Genomic DNA, 18,137 nt, shown 5'->3' with positions numbered 1-18,137 from the left:
ATGACCCCGCCCATTCCGCTGGCGCAGGACGCGCACCGGAAGTCGTCGTCGCGTCAGCGCGTAGGAAATGGAGAGGGAAGCGGCCTGGACGTCGACGCGCTAGCGGCCGACGAGATGGTGCCCCCGTGCTGACCGCGGCTTTTCATGGTGGACCAACGCGAGCGTTCGGAATCCATGGAGGCGCATGACGAGAAGCCAATCATCTACACCATGGAAAACAAGCCGATTGTGACGTGTAAGTGCACCTCTAACCGGTTTGTTTTGGGCGTCGGACAGGGTCTGCTAGCTGCCTTGATTTAGCAGCGGCGTCCCGCAGCATGGAATTTGGAGGTGCCTGCGCCCGCGACAGGTCCCTTTAAAGGCGAGAGCGGGGACAACGCGTCCAGGAGTGACACTGGGGTGTCGCGAGTCTGCCACAGACCCTGTCAGTGGTCGAAGTGCCCCAACTCTCCGTTCTTCAGCGCGCCCAGAATCGTGATACCGCGTAACGTTGGCCAAACACGCAAACCCGATCCCGGTGGGGACGGGGCGTCCGGCTTCTCCCGGCCTGCTGGATCCAGGGCGGATTCCTTCGCAGGCGTCAGCATGCAGGGAACGGTATTCGCGCCTCGGGGTGCTTTTCATGGCTGCCCCCCCCCCAGACCGGGTTCATTTAAATTCAAACCAAGCCCTGTCTTATACGTGCTCGTTTCATTTTCCACGACCTCTCACTTGGAAACGTTTAACTAGGCTGCATTCCTGTTTTTTTGTGTGGAACCATCAAGGTCACAAAAGCACACCTCATATTTTGCTAAAGACTAAGCTTACACGTGCTTGTCATGTAACCAGGTCCAGAAATACATAAACGCGTCTGTTTCTTTCGGTGTTGTCAGTGACATCATTTTTGTCCATTAGTTCTTTTTGTCTGGTTGAGTTTTTGAGGTTTTGTTTCAGATTAGCTAAAATATGTTTTTAAAAATTGATCTCAAACCAGCCCAATAACACACCCAGCTTTGAACCAGAAGACCACTAAGTCACAGGTTCAGACCCCACTTTTACTACCATTGTGTCCCTGAGCAAGACTCTGGACTGCCCCTGTAACTACTGATTGTAAGGCGTGCTGGATAAGGGCGTCTGATAAATGGCAGAAATGTAAAATTCCAGGACGCTCTGCAGTGTGTTGTACATGCATATGGTTATACATCCGTTTCTCATCATGACCAGAGAACACTATTTGCTCTGGACCAAGAAAGGAAAAAGCATGACAGGAAGTTGTGAGTGATTTTGCTTTTCTGACCACAGCCAGACCAACCAGACCAACGTCCATTTAGCTGTAACGTGTAAATTCTGTCACATGACATGAGCAGATGATGGTGGCATCACTACTGTCCAGTTTGACCCCCTGTTCATTCCCTCCTGAATGCTGCCAGGTGCCGGGGACCAGGCCCTGTTCACGTCTCTGTACAACGCACTTGCACAGCAGCTGCCGCGGGAACCCATGGAATGGAGAAGGTGAGATTCGGCCTCATGGCTTGAATTCTTTTTTTTTTTTGTTTTTGCTTTATGCATGTCCGTGGTGCTCCAGGGTATGACGGGAAGAACAGGAATTGTGCATTAGACCAGACACGAAATCAGTTGGAAACATGATGGGGGAATCTGACCTGATGCAGCAATTCTGCTTCTAGCCGAAACATTGATGACAACCAAAAAAAGTTATTTCTTTCGTCCTATTAACACAATTGCGATATACCTAATCACACAATGCTTTTAAAGTTGTTAAGTGCAGCATTATAAATGTGTACTGCACAATTAACACATTGGTCCATTTTTTGTGGCACTGTAATAGACGTCTGGAGTGTAACATTCAGGTAGGTCCAGAAGTGGCTGCTTAGTAGTTATCTTTCTCTTGTAGAGGAGGAACTTTCAACCCAGACTGTTGGTGTGTAATTATTTCTGACACCCAGAAGATGAACCTGAATGTTAAAAAAGGGGAGGAGCCTGTATGCATGATTGACTGCTCACACACACCCTACTTCCTCATTCTGGATTATTTCAATCCCCTCCTGTCAATACGTCACACGCCCAGGTGTAGCACCTCACCTCCTCATGCCCCTCCTACACAAGGTCCTCTCAGTGGACGCCACAAACGTGTGATGGCAGGGAGCTGTGAAGAGTTAGTAAAATATGAATGATCCCTTCCCATTTTTTATTTACCTATTTTACCCTGGTTACCGACTTTCCACTCACCCCTCAGGTCCTATGGACGAGCACCAAAGATGATCCATCTGGAGGCCAACTTTGTCCAGTTTAAAGAGGAGCTTCTTCCCAGAGAAGGAAACAAAGCTCTGCTGACGTTCCCCTTCCTCCACATATACTGGACCGACTGCTGTGTGAGTTCCACGGCTACTGCTCCCTCTGGTCCTTTTGGGTTGCATTTTGTTTGATTTAGATTGGATTGCTCTCTGCCTTTTTATTCGTAAATGGGACCAGTACAATGCCATTTGCAGTTACCCTTTAATGGTTGGTGGCCATTTTAAAATTGGGGAACATCTGCATTGAAATGACATTGTACCAGCGTTTCAGTTTTAACACATGCAAATCCACATTTGAAATGTGCGTTTAGTTCATCTTATGGTAATGTGGGCATTTTTGTCTCAGCCGTCTGTCTGATAATTGCATTTCATTCTTTTACTTTTTTTATTAATGCTCCAGTTCAGTGGAAGCGAGTGTAAATCAGGGTGTTCGAGGTCAAGTAGATGGACACAGACCTGAAAGTCACTTTGTGGACTATAGTTGGTGGCTCTTATCTCTGGTTGTGCAGTGTGTGAGCCTCAGGCTGATGCACGGATGGGACTGTGTCAATATTATCACCTGAGTGTGTGTGTGTGTGTGTGTGTGTGTGTGGTGGCATCAGGACACGGAGGTGTATAAGGCATCTGTGAAGGACGACATGCTCCGGTGGCAGAGCACGCTGCGGCATCACGGCACTCAGGATTGGCTCATCGTGGTGGTGGAGACCGACGGCAAGAAGAAGAACAAAACTAACCTGCTGCCGCGCACCTCCATCATGGACAAGATCCGCAACGACTTCTGTAACAAGCAGAGTGACCGGTGGGGCTCCTGCTGGACTTTGTACTTTTTAATATTATTTTTATAATATTATCAAAATACACATATTTTTTTCTTCATCTGTGTTCCCCTGTTACCTCTGGGTCACGCAAATGTGAAATGAGAAGCGAAACCATAGTCTCAAAGGGGCTTCTGTTGGATTAATTAAAAATAAATATAGCAGCAGATGTGGAGTGTCAGTCTGAAGGCCTGTACTGTGCGCTTGCAGATGAAGCCTTGTCCAGTTTGCCCAGATTAGAATTGCTGAAAATAAGAACTACATTCTGAGAGAGAAATACGTAATATGTTTTAATGGTCTAAACCTGCAGCATAACTGTTTTCAGATAATTTGGAAATTCTCTGTATAGGCCTTTTAGGTTTTAGTTAAGTTTAGTTTGGTACTTTGGGCATCATTTCCATCTTTTTGTCAAAATCCTCTCACTTCTGTCTGTGTCAAGTGCGTCCAGATGTGTTTCCTCCACGTTACACAAGCAGCAGTAGTTTTACTGTCTGTTTGAGTTGGATAGACCTGGAATCTTTTTAATTCTTCTGCTTTTATGTTTACAGCATTTACCAGACACCCTTATCCAGAGAAATGTACAATCAGTAGTTACAGGGACAGTCCCCCCCTGGAGACACTCAGGGTTACGTGTCTTGCTCTGTGTCACAATGGTAGTCAGTAGGGTTTGAACCTGTGACTGTGGTTTTCTAGGGGAGGTTAAACATAAAACTTAACAACAATATCAATACAGTAGACACAAGTAACAGTTGTAACTTTATCTGTGCAAATCTATTTTAATGTCGGTCAAAACATCCCATGAATGTAAGACTACAGATTTCCCAGCAAGCATCAGCGTGTCCGTATTTTATATGGAGGTTCAGGACTATAAACCAGACTGGATCTGTTGCACGGTATTTGGAGAGCAGTAACTGTGAGCTGGAGCTTAGAACTTCCTTGAGTGACCTCTTCATTCCTGTGTCATGCAGATGTGTGGCCCTCGCGGACCCCCTGAAGGACTCCTCTCGGTCCCAGGAGTCATGGAGCTCCTTCCTGACCAAGCTCCGCACACTGCTCCTCATGTCTTTCACCAAGAACCTGGGGCGCTTCGAGGACGACATGCGCACGATGCGGGAGAAACGCACTGAGCCCGGCTGGAGCTTCTGTGACTACTTCATGGTGCAGGTGTGATGCATCTGCCATCTTCATCTGCCAACCAACGCGTTTCAGTGGGAGGGGCGGCAAACCATGCATAGATGTTGGTCATTCCCACCTACTTTAATAATGTGCGAGTCATGTGACTGTTTATTGTTTTGTGGGACTGCCAGAAACGAATCTCCCCACTAGGGGAGGAATTTTAAGGGAGTGTGTTTGCCTTCTCTAGTATTTCATCTGAAAATAGGGCGTGTCTCTGACTCTCTGTGTGTGTTCTGTTCAGGAGGAGCTGGCGTTTGTGTTTGAAATGCTGCAGCAGTTTGAGGACGCGCTGGTTCAGTATGATGAGCTGGATGCCCTTTTCACCCAGTATGTGCTGAACTTCGGAGCTGGAGGTACGCCAACATTCCATTTATCTGAGCTGGAAGAGTTTATATGTCTTATCATTTTTGCACAAAGAAATATTTGCTTCAAACGGGTCTGGAGGAAGTCAGCTGTTCAGATAATTTCCTGGTAATAGCAGTTTGGACCTTGACCTCACACCTCATCTTCCATATCAGTAAAACTTATCTACCGCTCATTGTGTCACTTTTTTGGGTCTGCAGGATTTGTATGTTAGGCTGCACTGTATAAATGGTATAAACAAAATGCAATATAAATTTTGCCAACGGGAGAGATTTTTATTATACCGGCCTACCACAGAAATAACCGCTCCTCGTAAAAATGTCACATCACCTGCGGGAAACCACGCCTACTTGCAGCACGAGTCATTAGCTTTGGGTCAGAGCACAGAGCAGGGTTTCCGCAGATCTTTTAAAATCTCCTAAATTTAAGTTTCCAAAACAACAAGGGCTTGAATATTATTGACTAGTAAACCTTAACTCTGGAGTTTAGAGGTCTTAAAAATACTCAACTCAATAAATAAAATTTAAAAACTGTTTCGGTTATCCGTTGGTCCATGCGCTGCACTTAGTAAACCCGGAAGTGCGCCACGCACGCAATTAGCAGGGGTGGTCCTAGCCTGTTTGGTGCCCTGTACGAAAAAAATAAAATAATTATGATTTTAAGTCACAAAATAAAATCTTGGAATCCTGGAGAGACTGCGTGACAATGAACAAGCATAGTGTTATTCAAATATTTTCTGACTATTTTTAATGTAATTACTGGCATCATGCAAATACCTGGTATTTCACTGGACATACGGGTGTGACTGAAAATCCACTTTCAGTAGAATTGCTCAGATATTGCTTAATCTGGTATATTTATCTGTAAAACGTTTATTATGCAACTTCCTGCTGCAGTGCTTTTGCTATGGACACGTTACCCTTTCAAAAACAGTTACATTTAAAATTACTTATCAAATTATATTCAGTCTACCATCTGTGGTTTAATATTAATTCATTGCAATATGAATTTTATGCCATATCGCACAGCCCACTTTGTATGTAGCAAATATTTTGCCAAATTTCTAGGATCCTCATAACTAGACTAAAAATGTCTGTTGATGGATAGCTTCATACAGTCTGGGAGCATGTTTCTGCAAATGACTTTCACAGTGCAGTGCACATTGTTATTTGTGTTTTAAGCCCCTCTACTCATTTATAGCCTGAAGACAAAAATGAGCTGCGGTTTCACTACATATCTGAGACTAAAAAGTTTTTTTTTTTTTGCTGGTTAAGAGTTTCTGATGCATGGTGATTGCTGCTATGAAGGTGTCACATGATGCAGCACAAATGCTGTCGTGAGAATCAGATGATTCTGTGCCATTCCAATGTCACGAGGTTCAGGATTATTTGTACTCAAACCATCTGTACACAATCTCACATTAGAACAAATAATATATTGTTTAAATAATTATGTATTATTTCTGACCCTCCGTGGAATACATTTGTTTTTGGTTTTTGTAAATGGAAGCATCTGCTCACAGTCTAATCTTGTGACCTCTCTCAGTGTGAAGGTAACTTTCAGAGTACAGTGTTTGTCACCTCTTCTCTCTTCCTTCATGGTGTGGTAGAATTATATAATCAGTCCCCCAGAATTTTTGCGGCTGATTATTGGTCAAATGGATTGAAATATTGCGTTGATTTCCTTGCCTTGATCATGAAATCCAGGAGGCGCGGTGTAGTGCACTAATGCTGTGTGATGTGTGTTGTGCCGTGGCAGATGGGGCCAACTGGCTGGGATCGTTCTGCCAGCCGGTGCGCAGCTGGAACGGCCTGGTGCTGAGGAGGCCCATCGACATGGAGAAGAGGGAGCTGATCCAGTGTCGGGACGCCAGCCTGCTGGACCTGCGCAGCTACCTGTTCTCCCGCCAGTGCACCTTACTCATCTTCCTGCAGCGGCCCTGGGAGGTGACGCAGAGAGCCCTGGAGCTGCTGCACAACTGCGTCCAGGAGCTGCGTCTGCTGGAGGTGCGGCCATGGCTCGTTTTCAGGCTTCACCTCCTCTCTCCTCCCCGCTGTCTCTCTGATGGTCGTTTTTTTGTTGTGCAGGTCTCTGTCCTGCAGGGGGCACTCGACTGCTGGGTGTTCCTCAGTTGTCTGGAGGTTCTGCACCGCATTGAGGGCTGCTGTGACCGGGCACAGCTCGAGGCCAATTTCTCCCACACGGTGGGCCTCTGGACCTATGCTACTGAGAAGGTAAGATCAAACCTCTTCAGAACAAACACTCTCATTAGCAGCAGAAACCAGTACTGAGGTCAGCATCTTGTCCAGCCTGGATTTTTTTTTTTTTTTTTGCCATTTCCTGGGTGGCTTCCCATACAGTCATCTCTCTGCAGACAGACTTCCTTATTCCTGTTAAAGTGAAATATCCTCTGAAATCAAATGTATATGTCTAGTGAATTAAGTTGTTAATTGAAAGGTTAAACTCTGTACTCAGCTGAAGTCCCTGGGCGAGCTGTGTGGCCTGGTGTCTGAGAAAGGGCCCGACTCTGAGGACCTGAACCGAACTGTGGACTTACTGGCTGGCCTGGGAACTGAGAGACCAGAGACAGGTGAAAAGAGTTCAGTTGTGTAGTTTTCCATTATGTGACCAGTGGCAGGAACAAGTACAAGCTGTACAAGTTAGTGTAAGTGTAGATACTTTAATATTTGAGTACATCCTCAGGCCCCCATGCCCAAAAACCAATTAATGCATAAAGAAAACTCTTGTACAGATACCGCTATGGGACATGGTTTATGTATACATTTGTGTACAAATTTAAATAAAATTTTTTTTCTGTATCAAAACAATATCAAAACATAAAATATCACAATATATGTATTGATATTTTCTAACAGCCCTATTATCGATACATTTGTTTCTTCTATATAAATGCTTAAAATATATATATTTTTGTTAGTGGTCAATCTGCATTCTGTGTACAAATAGAAAGAAAAACTTGCATGCTAGGTGTATATTTTACCACAAGTTTACCACGTAATTGCCTAATGAAAAATGTGGCATCCGCGCTCTAGTTGCTAAATCAGCAGATTTATGAAATCATCTAACTGAGTACAATGTCTCATTTTGGTGTCATGTCATTCGGCGACTTTCTGGGATTCCCACCCTTATTCATAAGAACGCAATAAGTAATATGTAAGCTTGCTATACGCTGTTATTTACCTAATTTTCCTGTATGATGCAGCCGGCTGGGCAGCATCATATGTTGGACCAGAGATGGGGACCATTGTGCCTCTAGACTAACTTTTTGCACTATTGTGCTTATCTTTTTTTCTTAGGTGCATTAATGTAAAAGTTAGATGTGCCACATTTTCGACCCAATCACAATTAATAACGCAGTTTTACAGGTTCCCTTTTTTTTCAATCACTGTCCAGCAGTGGTGGCTTAGCGGTTACAATCACTTCACTTTCACTATAGGTAATATTGACTTGAAAATGATCAAATATGGTTAAAATAAAGCTCTTTATTTAAAGCACAGTTTTACAAGAAAAAGCAGTCTACTTTTTCAGTGTTTTAAGTTCTATAATTTTACTCGGGCTCCTGGTGATTGGTAAATGAGCAGTTAGGAAAGCATTTTGATTAGCGTGAAAATGGATGCTGAGGCGGTGACAAAGAGGCAAGCCGATGGCGATTAAGTTTTGGTTGAGCAAAGCATGTTGGTACAGTCATGTTGGCCGGCATCTGCCGACACAATAATGTCGGGTTTCGGGCTTTTAAAAAGCTGTACTTGTCGGGCTAGAGCCTAACTTTTAAGGCCTGATTAAAGCTCTAATCTGTGGCACTTTAAAACATACAGGAATATCTGGATCACGGCCAATCAGGGGCAGGCCCTGCTCTTCGCCATCTCTGATTGGTTTAGAATATGATGTTGCTTGGACCACAGGGAGTTTTTTTTTCCCCAAACTGCTGGTGTCACCTGTATGACCTCAGATTTGAGAAATTAGGTTGTACATGCAACCAAATTGGAGCCCCGGAGTCCTGCCTTAGGAAAATGCAGTTTTGTGAGGTTGTGAGATGTGTGTCAGGTAAAAGTGAATGTGACAGTAGCCTCTTGTTTTTGTCTTTCAGCCAACAGCCTGCAGAGTCCCTACAAAAAACTCAAAGAAGCCTTATCATCGGTGGAGGCGTTTGAAAAGCATTACCTGGTATGTGTCTGAGCTCTCAGCAAAGATGATAGTAAACATGGTAAAATACATTATGTATTCTTTTAACGTTTGATTTATTTTATTTCTTTTTCCTCCTTTTCTTCAGGATCTTTCTCATGCTGCTATGGAGATGTACAGAGCGATTGGCAGGATGCGTTCGGCACGTCTGGTTGGGAAGAGCCTTGCTGAGTTCTACATGTGAGCATCTGCACTGCTGTATTCTAATTAAATAGCGTGAGCCGCCTGACTGCTTTTACCAAACGAGAGCAGTGTGACACTGTAGAGCTCAGAGATCAGTCCGTGTCCACATAGCTGACGAGTTGAAGCACTGGTCTGTCTGAGTCTGCAGACAGAAACCTCGTACTTCAGATTCAAGGGGAAATCACAAATTACCGTGTTTGAGATTGGCTTGCTGGGCCTATTTGTGAATGTGTGGGCTGTGTCTGCTTGTGTATTTGGTTGTAATTATTATTAATTACAAGTATATTATTATATTTGGTGTGACAGATTACCATCCTTGTGTTAATGTACGAGTTGTGCCAGGGTGTGTTTTGTGGTTATATTATATAGAACACAATGTATTTTATTTCATTGTACAGGAGGAAGGGGGAACCTCAGAGTGCAGCACTCTTTCTGCAGGACTCTCTAAAGTCATATGTGGCAGAGGGCTGGACCCTACAGATCACACACACGCGAAAACAAGTGGCAGACTGCCAGAAGCAACTGGGACAGACTGAAGAGTATCCTATATACAGTGTATTCACACACACACACACACACACACACACACACACACCAGCCAAATTGTCATGGCTGCCCACTTCTCACCAAGGGTGATGTTTTACACTGACAATCCTTTTCACGTGCCTGTGTTTAACTTCCAGTTTGATGGGGTCATGATACTGCACTCTCAGTGAACGAGTGTCAGGAAGACTGTTTATTTTTCTGTCCTTAATGCTTCACTTCAGCTATTTACAGACCAGTGCCCTGTTAGCCAGTGATGCCAACCTGACTGATGAGGAGCGAAAGCACTTTTGCCAGGAGATCCTGGCATTCGCCAGCCAGACCAGCTCAGGACAGGGTGAGGACAGGAGCCATGTGAACGTTACATGAAGGAGGTTTTCACTCGTTCCATTTGCCTTTCACACTAACCCAGTCATATTAACCCTTAATCATTCAATCATATCTTCCTGCTGCTGCCAAAACATTTAACGCGGCTGAATGCACTTAAAAGGGTTTTTATACAACTTTATACACCCAGCCAGGAATAAAGAAATATAACTGAGAAATCTTTGGCCAGCACTCAATTGGTTTTGTTCCTCCTCAGTTCATTTCAGTTCACACAGTATTTTCTGAATCAGATATATTAATAAGTATATTATATTTGGATATTTGTGTCTCTCAGCTCAGAAAGCAGCCCTCAGCATGTCTGCTTTTGCCCAGCTGCGTGAGCTGCGTTTCCGGCCGGCGACGGCGGTGCTGCACGTCGGCTCCGCCCTGCAGCTAGAGCTGTGCCTGTGCAGCTTGATGCCTGTACCAGTGCATCTGGAACAGCTGAGCGCCAGCGTCCTCTTTACCATGGAGCAGCCTGGCCAGAAAATCCCGTATGGATCCTTGCAGCGTCGCCCCTCCCATGGCATAGCTGGTCTGAGTCCCGATGGGGTCGTGCTCTTCCCAGCGACCAGCCCGTCCGGAGTGCCTTCGCTGGGCCTGGCGTCAGCGCCCCCGACCCTGGAGCTTTCTGAGATCCAGGACCGCAGCCCCTCGGACAATGCGCTGAACTCCACCGGCGTGGTGTGTAAAAATGTTCACCTGCTGTTGCGTCGGCAGGACAGCTCCACCTCCATGGAGATGCCCGGCGCTGGCTCTGCCTCTGCCGCTGCGGTTGCAATGGAGGATGGCATGCAGCAGCTGAAGACCCTGGATGTGACACTGTTGCCGGGCAACAACATTGTCCATTTTACTGCACCAGTAAGTCCGAGGACAAGTTCTTCTTCTGTTAGTTTGCGCTGTGAATCTGTTGCTGGTACGTAGAAAAAAATAGGGAAGCAGAGGAGGAGGAGAGAGGTGTGTGTTCTGCTGTCTACTATTTCAGTGGAATTTAATGAGTCCTACAGACAGGTTATTTAGTAACAAGGGCTCACTTTACTCATGGAAAGAGTGTAGAGAAGAGAGCAACACTTACTACCATTGTGTCCCTGAGCAAGACACTTAACCCTGAGTTGCTCCAGGTAACTGTGCCTGTAACTACTGATTGTAAGTTGCTCTGGATAAGGGCGTCTGATAAATGCTGTAAATGTAAGTGTCGTAAAAAATGAGCAGTATTCTCAGCTTTGTGACACCACTAAAGGTGCTGAAACAACGCCCCCCTTTTCAACTACCGGAGGACAGTGATCTGTCTGTGACAGTCTTTATACGTTTTCAGCAACAGTGTGTGTATATTTACTTCTCCCCCCCTCCTAGAGCCAGAAAGCTGGTACCTACACACTAAGGCAGTTGTGTGCCACTGTGGGCAGGGTGCAGTTCTTGTTGCCCCACATCTACCCAGTAGTGCAGTATGAGGTCTACTCCCAAGAGCCACAGCTCACCATTGAACCCCTATCAGGTAGGTCTGAAAAAACTTGACTTGGATGAAAACATATCACTCAATCCCCTAATACTTTGCATTGTATTTAATTTATATTAATATGTATTGGATGGTAGTGTCTTTGCATATATTCCCTCAATATTGTGTGTAATCTTTGCAATTATTTTAATGTATGTATTTCTTTTTCTCTCCTGGGTTTTTTTGTGCTTCATAGAGAACTTGTTGGCAGGGCTTCCGCAGAAGGTGAAGTTCTCCATAGTAACAGGGCACTACACGCTGAAGAAGGGCGAGGCCCTGCAACTCAGCAACACAGAGTCCATGCCAATCCTGCACACACACACCTGCTCCGCCCAGATACTGTCCAGCACAGGGGGTGAGTAAATGCACTCACACACTCTGCACCGAAATACAAAAGGGGAGTGCAGTGTCCGTTTCAATCTACATGTCCGTCCACAGACTTGGCTGGATTGATGCATTGCATTAAAATAAATGTATTGATTATGTTCAAACTATGTGATAAATTAATCAATAGTGAAATCCTTTAATTACAGAAGAATGTGGTCTAAACGGTTAGTTTTGCCATCCTGTCACTGCCCATTGAACACCTCACCTCAAACCAAAATTGGAAGGCATTAATGATTATCCAAAAATGCGTAATGTATCTGTCTGTTTTGATCTCTCCTTAGAGCTGGTAGGAGAGAACACTCTGTCCATCCACTCTAGTGAGAAGGTGACCAGCATATCCCTGCCACCCACGCTGCCCTATCACACGCTGCTGTTTCACCTGGAGGTGCTGTGCCATATCCCAACGTCCCCTGCGCGGCCCGAGAGTGAGAGGCTTACCAATGGTGAGGTCCGCTATCGCACCAAGAGCCACGTGTGCCACAACAGCGGCATGGCCTCCGTGGACCAGAAGGTAGGATGCTGTGGTCCAGGTCAAAAATAACATTTCAATCTTGTAAAAGTAAAGTTGTAAAAGTAATTTAAGTAGTAATAGTATTTTTTTATTTTCTACAGTATATGAAAAAAGGGGATGTGATGCAGACATGATGCACTTTTGCGTCATATATAAATTTTTGTTTTTAATTGTTGTTGTCATATTATATTTATTCACTCTGATTGGTTCGTAGTATTATCTTGTTCACAGGTATAATGTAATATGCAACATAGTTGCTGACTGTATGATTGAACTATAAAATCAATAATAATGTCAAGCATTGGATCATGGATGGAACTTTATCTTTTGAGCTAATTTTGTTTTTGAATAACAGCAAATGAGAGTTCAACAGATCTTGATGTTATTATAAATAGAAATGTATTGATCCACTGACTGAAATTGAGGGATGGAAACCTATTGTAATAATTAGGGATCTAACTATGCACTATGGATTGGCAACAAAAAAAAATCTTTGTAAATATGTATGGATTAAAATTGGTTGAGCTAAAAAAAAAAAAAGAATAGTCAAACATTTTTACTTGGCTGGGCAATTATAGGATCTCAATTGTGATAAATCAAAGATGATCACAATTTTTCATGATTACAAAAAAATGTCAGACACTGTCATCCATCACATTGAAATGGAGACATGTAGCTGTTGACGTGATGGAATACATGCAGTACAGTGTGATGTGGATCACTGCGTAAAGCTAGCAAAGAGTGAAATGGTTGGAAATAGGATAATCAGCTGTTTATTATCTCTGGTATCCTTGGTTTAAGTCTGGCAATATCAGAAAAAAGTGTGATAAACACGATAAAAAAATCTTGGTAAAGTATGAAGTGATAAAGATTTTTGCCATATCGCCCAACACTACTTCACACCCTGAAAGGCTACTAACATGTCAGCGCTGCTATATTTGTTTCTTTTAGGTGTCTGTAGACTGCCCCTGGTCCATTTACTCTACGCTCATATCTCTCACCTTCTACATCCCCTTCAAAGCAAAGTACTCACTGCTGTCTGCTGGGAAAAGGTACGGCAAACAAAACCCATACAATCACGTGTCCTTCTGCTGTGGTATAGAATAAGAACCTTGATGCACCTTTATCATCACAGCGGCAGAACTCGTATTTCAGCCTTTTCACTTTCCAAGACTGCTGCTGTTCTCTACTTAGCCTTGACCATGAAAAAAAAATGGATTGCAAAGAAAATGAAGTGTATGGAATGATTGTGTTTCAGGGCTGTGCTTGCATTGTGTAATTTATGGGTGTCCTTGTGAATCTATTTTTCTTATGCTCATCTATTTTTTTTTCTCCTTGCTCTTAATTTCTTTTAAGTGTGTTTCCTAATCATATACTATACTGGAGCAAATGTAGCTGCAGCTGTGGAATTTTTCAGAACTTTCTTATGTCTCGCCTGTCCAAAGGAAGTACATCCAGGTCTTCCTGCAGAATGTGTCCGAAACGAATTTCAGATTGGACAATCAGAGCCTGACTCAACGGCAGCCGACACCCACTCTGGAGCTGAGCTCCCTCAATGCAAAAGCCCAGCAGGTGATTGCATTCTACACACACACACACACACACACACACACACACACACACACACATGCACGCACGCACGCACACATACACAATTTTTGAGGTTTCTTTAACATGTGTAAAAAATGTGGGTTTTTGTGTGTGTAGTTGGTGCACAGTAAGCAGTCTGTGTTCTGCTTGTGGGAGGTGAAGTGGAAAACGGACCCTCCCGCCTGTCTGCAGTTTAGCTTCTCCGCCAGCTTCGCCCCGTCTGACGTGCCCGGTGCTGAACTGAAGCCCTACGTTTACGACTTCCAGTTGGAGCGGGTGTCTGTGAGTGGCCCGTTGTGTCTGAATTCAAACAATTGTACTTACAATACATCAGCTCTGCAATCGCCGCAAATCCCGTAAATTCTGCAATTTACTGCATGTTTTTGTGAAGATGCATATTTTCAAACCTACTGCATAATTTCTTATAAATTACCAAAAAATCCTTTTAAAGTCACGACTGTTCTACAACACCTACTGGTGACAGTTTTCCCATGCATGACAACACTGTTGTCATCTTTGCACAGTTTTAATGAATAATGGTGTTAAGCAAGAGAACTGCCAGATCCCTGTCAAAAGTGATTGAGGGGAAAATGTCCTTTTAATCACAAAAATCACCCAATGAAATCCTGCAAAGGGGGAAAAGGGATATGTAGCAACTTTTTGTACTAGAACAGCACTTTCAGGTCAGTTATGTTTCCTTTCAGTACCCTTTCAGCTTTGGTACGAACAGGACCTAAACTACTACATAGTGACTTTTTTTTTTCTCCTGTTATCACTGTTTCACTTGTCTCTGTAGGTAGATGTAAAAAGAGCCCAAAAGGACCTTTTTGCTCTTGTTTGCTCCAGTTCCATTTGCTGCTTCCTGATTTTGCCAGTGTGCTGTGGACCTATAACCTACACTTTAAAGCCTTAAAACCAACGATCTTAATTCTGTCTTGTAGACCCTGTACAGCGTTAGAGCTGAGATCCGGCCGGGAAGCGGAGAGCAGCACTGTCGCACCGGCGCCCTCTGTGGCCTGGAGGTGTCGATCACACGCCTGACCGAGCCCAGCGACGCAGAGCGTGATGATGAGGAGACCACCGAGACAGAGGGGCTCAGGACCACCAAACTCATGTATGAAGGTATGGGACTGTGAGAATCTATGCATCACATGGTGTGTATGTGTGTCTTTGACTTTTGTTTTAGATATAATTAAATTAGGATTCTGAGGTTTGAGGCTGTGTGTTTACAGTGGTTGACAACAGCAGTAACTGGGCAGTGTGTGGAAAGAGTTCAGGACTGGTGTCCATGCCCGTGGCAGCCAGTGCCACCCACAAGGTCCAGATGGAGCTGATGCCCCTCTTTGCAGGACACCTGCCCTTCCCCAGCATCAAAGTGCTCAAGTACCTGCCGCACAATGCCACACCCGCAATACAGCCTGATACAGGTCTGCACACGCACCGACACGTTATTGCATGTAATCGTCCTGAGAATTTGATCACGTTTATCGGCCTTGAACTGATGCTTCGGTTCTCTCCGCTTGTCTCCCTGTGCACCATGCAGACAGCTGTCTGGAGAACGATAACCTCTCTCTGCTGGACAAAGGTCTGGATGATCAGGCTGACACTGCGAGCCTCCGCAGCCGGGGCAGCGTGCACTCGCTGGGCAGCTGTGACCAACCGCAGCAGCCTGCCCCCCGGGTACTCCCCATGCCCCGCCTGGAGCCCTTTGCACCAGGGCAGGTCTTCAACTGCAGCCGGGGTCGGCAGGTGCTCGTCCTACCGGCCGCCGACGATCACATACTGGAGGTCAACGCCACGTGACCCGCCCTGGCTGTGTCCCTTCACCCTCTCCCAAATCTCACCTCTCTGGGGCCTGGACCCTGGTTTCTGTGCTGCCCCTGCTGTTTTTGGGAGGGGGCCGAAGGGGAAGACTGCACCTTACCTTGCTCCCAACTCTGGACTCCCTGGCTGTGGGCGGGGGTTGTTTGCAATGGTTGGATCTTGAAAATGCACCGTCTTTATCATGGTCGTCCTGTTTTCTCTCTCTGTTGGGACTTCAGTTTATTCTCCATCTCACCACGTCTCTCTCTCATCATCCTGAGAATCTCCTGTGATAGTTGCAACACTGCACAGTTGTTCTATCGTGCTCCATTTTTTTGATGCAGTAAGCTGACTATCCCATCATGCCTTGCAGCCTTCTTCTGCATTCTTAAATGAGTCATTTTATCCACCCCCTACTCCCAGAAACCACACACACAAACTGAGACGCAGTGTTTTTATGTACTTGTCTTTTATGTCTGTAAGAGAAATTTGTTGCTGTGTGTGTGAGTGTAATTTTCAGTCCAGGTCAAAAAATTGACCACTACTCTCTCCTGCTTTTCAGTGTTGCTGTTTAAAGTGAGTGTGTGTGTGTATGTGTGTGTGTGTGTGTGTGTGTGTGTAAGAAAGTGAGAGGAAGGATTTAAGACGTTCCTTGTATTCTTGTCTTGCTATTGCAGCCATAGTGCCACCTTCAGGCCACTGTACATACTGTTAATACATAGATATTATTTAAAGAGAATCACTGATCACTGTATAGATGGCACCAAAAATGGAAATATATAAACAGGAGGTCACGAGAATGAAGGGGGGAGTGAGGGGATTTTTTTTTTTTTTTTTTTTCTATGTGCGGATGTGGGAGTCACATAATTAAAGCACTCAATACTCTTGCCAGCCTTTCTGTCATAATTTTTGGAGAATATTTTTTCCTGTTTCATGTGGTTCCTTTAATAGGTGAGGTTTATGGAAAAGTGATGCTCTCAGTCCTGGTCTGTTGTTGGGTTTTGTATGACCATATGCTCTGTCACTTGTCTTTCGGTTTGGGCTTGGATGGGCAAGGAGCCGGCACTGCCTTGGTAACGTGATTGGGTGACGTTCTTTGCTATGGGGACTCATTGCCTGGTTGGTAAATAATGCTTTGGGCCTGTGAGGGTCTTTGTAAGCCTGAGGCCGCTTCATAGACACTTCTCAGATATGCATCGCAACTTCTGAGATATGAAGCCTTTTTAATTCACTGACCTTGCTGAAGACCCCCAAAGGCAGGAAGTTGCCCAAAAACCAGGCTGGAGACTCTGATTTGGTAGGAGCCAGGGAGGTGGAAGCTGCGTATCGCATGCAGCTGCTCTAGATAAAGACATGTGGTCTTAAAATAGGCTTGGCTAGATGGAGGAGACATTCGAGAAGCAACCATAGAGCTGTGTGGAATGGTGTTGAGGGGAAATTGAGGCCGATAGGACTTGGCATGGCACAAAGACTTCCTTTGTGCTCTGAGTGACCTTCTGTGGAAAAGCTGCCTCCAGTGCCCTTTAGCAGCCTGGCCTGGGATTTTCAGGATTAAGAAGGAATTTGTTTTTGTGCTGTGTGGGCCTGTTTTTTTTTTTTTTTTTTTATTATTTCTTTTGCCCCCTTGTGGTGAACATATCAGAGTTAGTCATGGAGAAGCATTTTGTGTGTAAATTCATGAGGAATTACACAAAAAACAACAACAAATGAATCAACTGGTGTTGCTTGTGTTTGTCCACATGTGCTCAATTTATAAATCTTATTCTGTATTTATTTTGAGTCTTTTAATTATTTGATGGCAGTGGGCTGGAAGGGTGGTGTTGTGCTTGGGACTTTCACACTAAAGCACGTGGACCTCCTGTTTGGTCGTGATTTTTCAGGGGTTCCAATTGCAATTTTCACCTCCTTGTAAATTATTCCATTAGCATTCAGCAACAGATTGTATTTAGATGAATTATTTAAATGAGAAGACTATGTATGCATTATACAGTCAAATATACATATGTTTTAAAAAATGTGCCAAGCGTGTGGTCTTTATATGTGGTCTAAATATATGGTCATACCCCTTTATTTTTAATAGGCAGCGATATGGCTGCAAAAATAAACAAACACATTCACCCTGAGATCTGACAGTACATCTGAGAGACGCAGCAGTCCGAGCAATGCAACGGACCTCACCTTAGAGCTGTAAATCATAAAGTTAAGTGAAGTGATTGTCATTGTGATACACAGCAGCACAGCACATGGTGCACACAGTGAAATGTGTCCGCTGCAGGCATGACAGGCGCCCGGGGAGCAGTGTGTGGGGATGCTGCTTTGCTCAGTGGCACCTTGGCGGATCGGGATTCAAAACGGCAACTTTCTGATTTACGGGGCCGCTTCCTTAACCGGTTAATGATCGGTCCACAAAC

At 44.6% G+C, this 18,137-nt stretch overlaps 1 protein-coding gene across 1 annotated transcript; it reads left to right on the top strand.

Moving 5' to 3' along the window:
* The first annotated feature begins 53 nt into the window (after positions 1-53).
* trappc10 (trafficking protein particle complex subunit 10) lies at positions 54-18,023 on the top strand. The gene is made up of 23 exons (XM_028981413.1): positions 54-235; positions 1,410-1,491; positions 2,234-2,369; positions 2,894-3,090; positions 4,075-4,270; positions 4,524-4,635; positions 6,404-6,651; positions 6,733-6,879; positions 7,121-7,235; positions 8,754-8,830; positions 8,937-9,028; positions 9,430-9,570; positions 9,799-9,911; positions 10,236-10,801; positions 11,294-11,435; positions 11,632-11,790; positions 12,104-12,333; positions 13,285-13,385; positions 13,779-13,905; positions 14,041-14,205; positions 14,865-15,045; positions 15,156-15,350; positions 15,467-18,023. The coding sequence occupies exons 1-23, from the start codon at positions 145-147 to the stop codon at positions 15,724-15,726; spliced, it is 3,873 nt and encodes a 1,290-aa protein (XP_028837246.1). The 5' UTR covers positions 54-144; the 3' UTR covers positions 15,727-18,023.
* Positions 18,024-18,137: the final 114 nt, after the last annotated feature.

Source organism: Denticeps clupeoides, chromosome 5 (genome assembly GCF_900700375.1).
Source record: "Denticeps clupeoides chromosome 5, fDenClu1.1, whole genome shotgun sequence".
Lineage (NCBI taxonomy): Eukaryota > Metazoa > Chordata > Actinopteri > Clupeiformes > Denticipitidae > Denticeps > Denticeps clupeoides.
The sequence above is the reverse complement of the archived record's forward strand: the minus strand, read 5'-3'. Positions and strand labels throughout refer to the sequence as shown.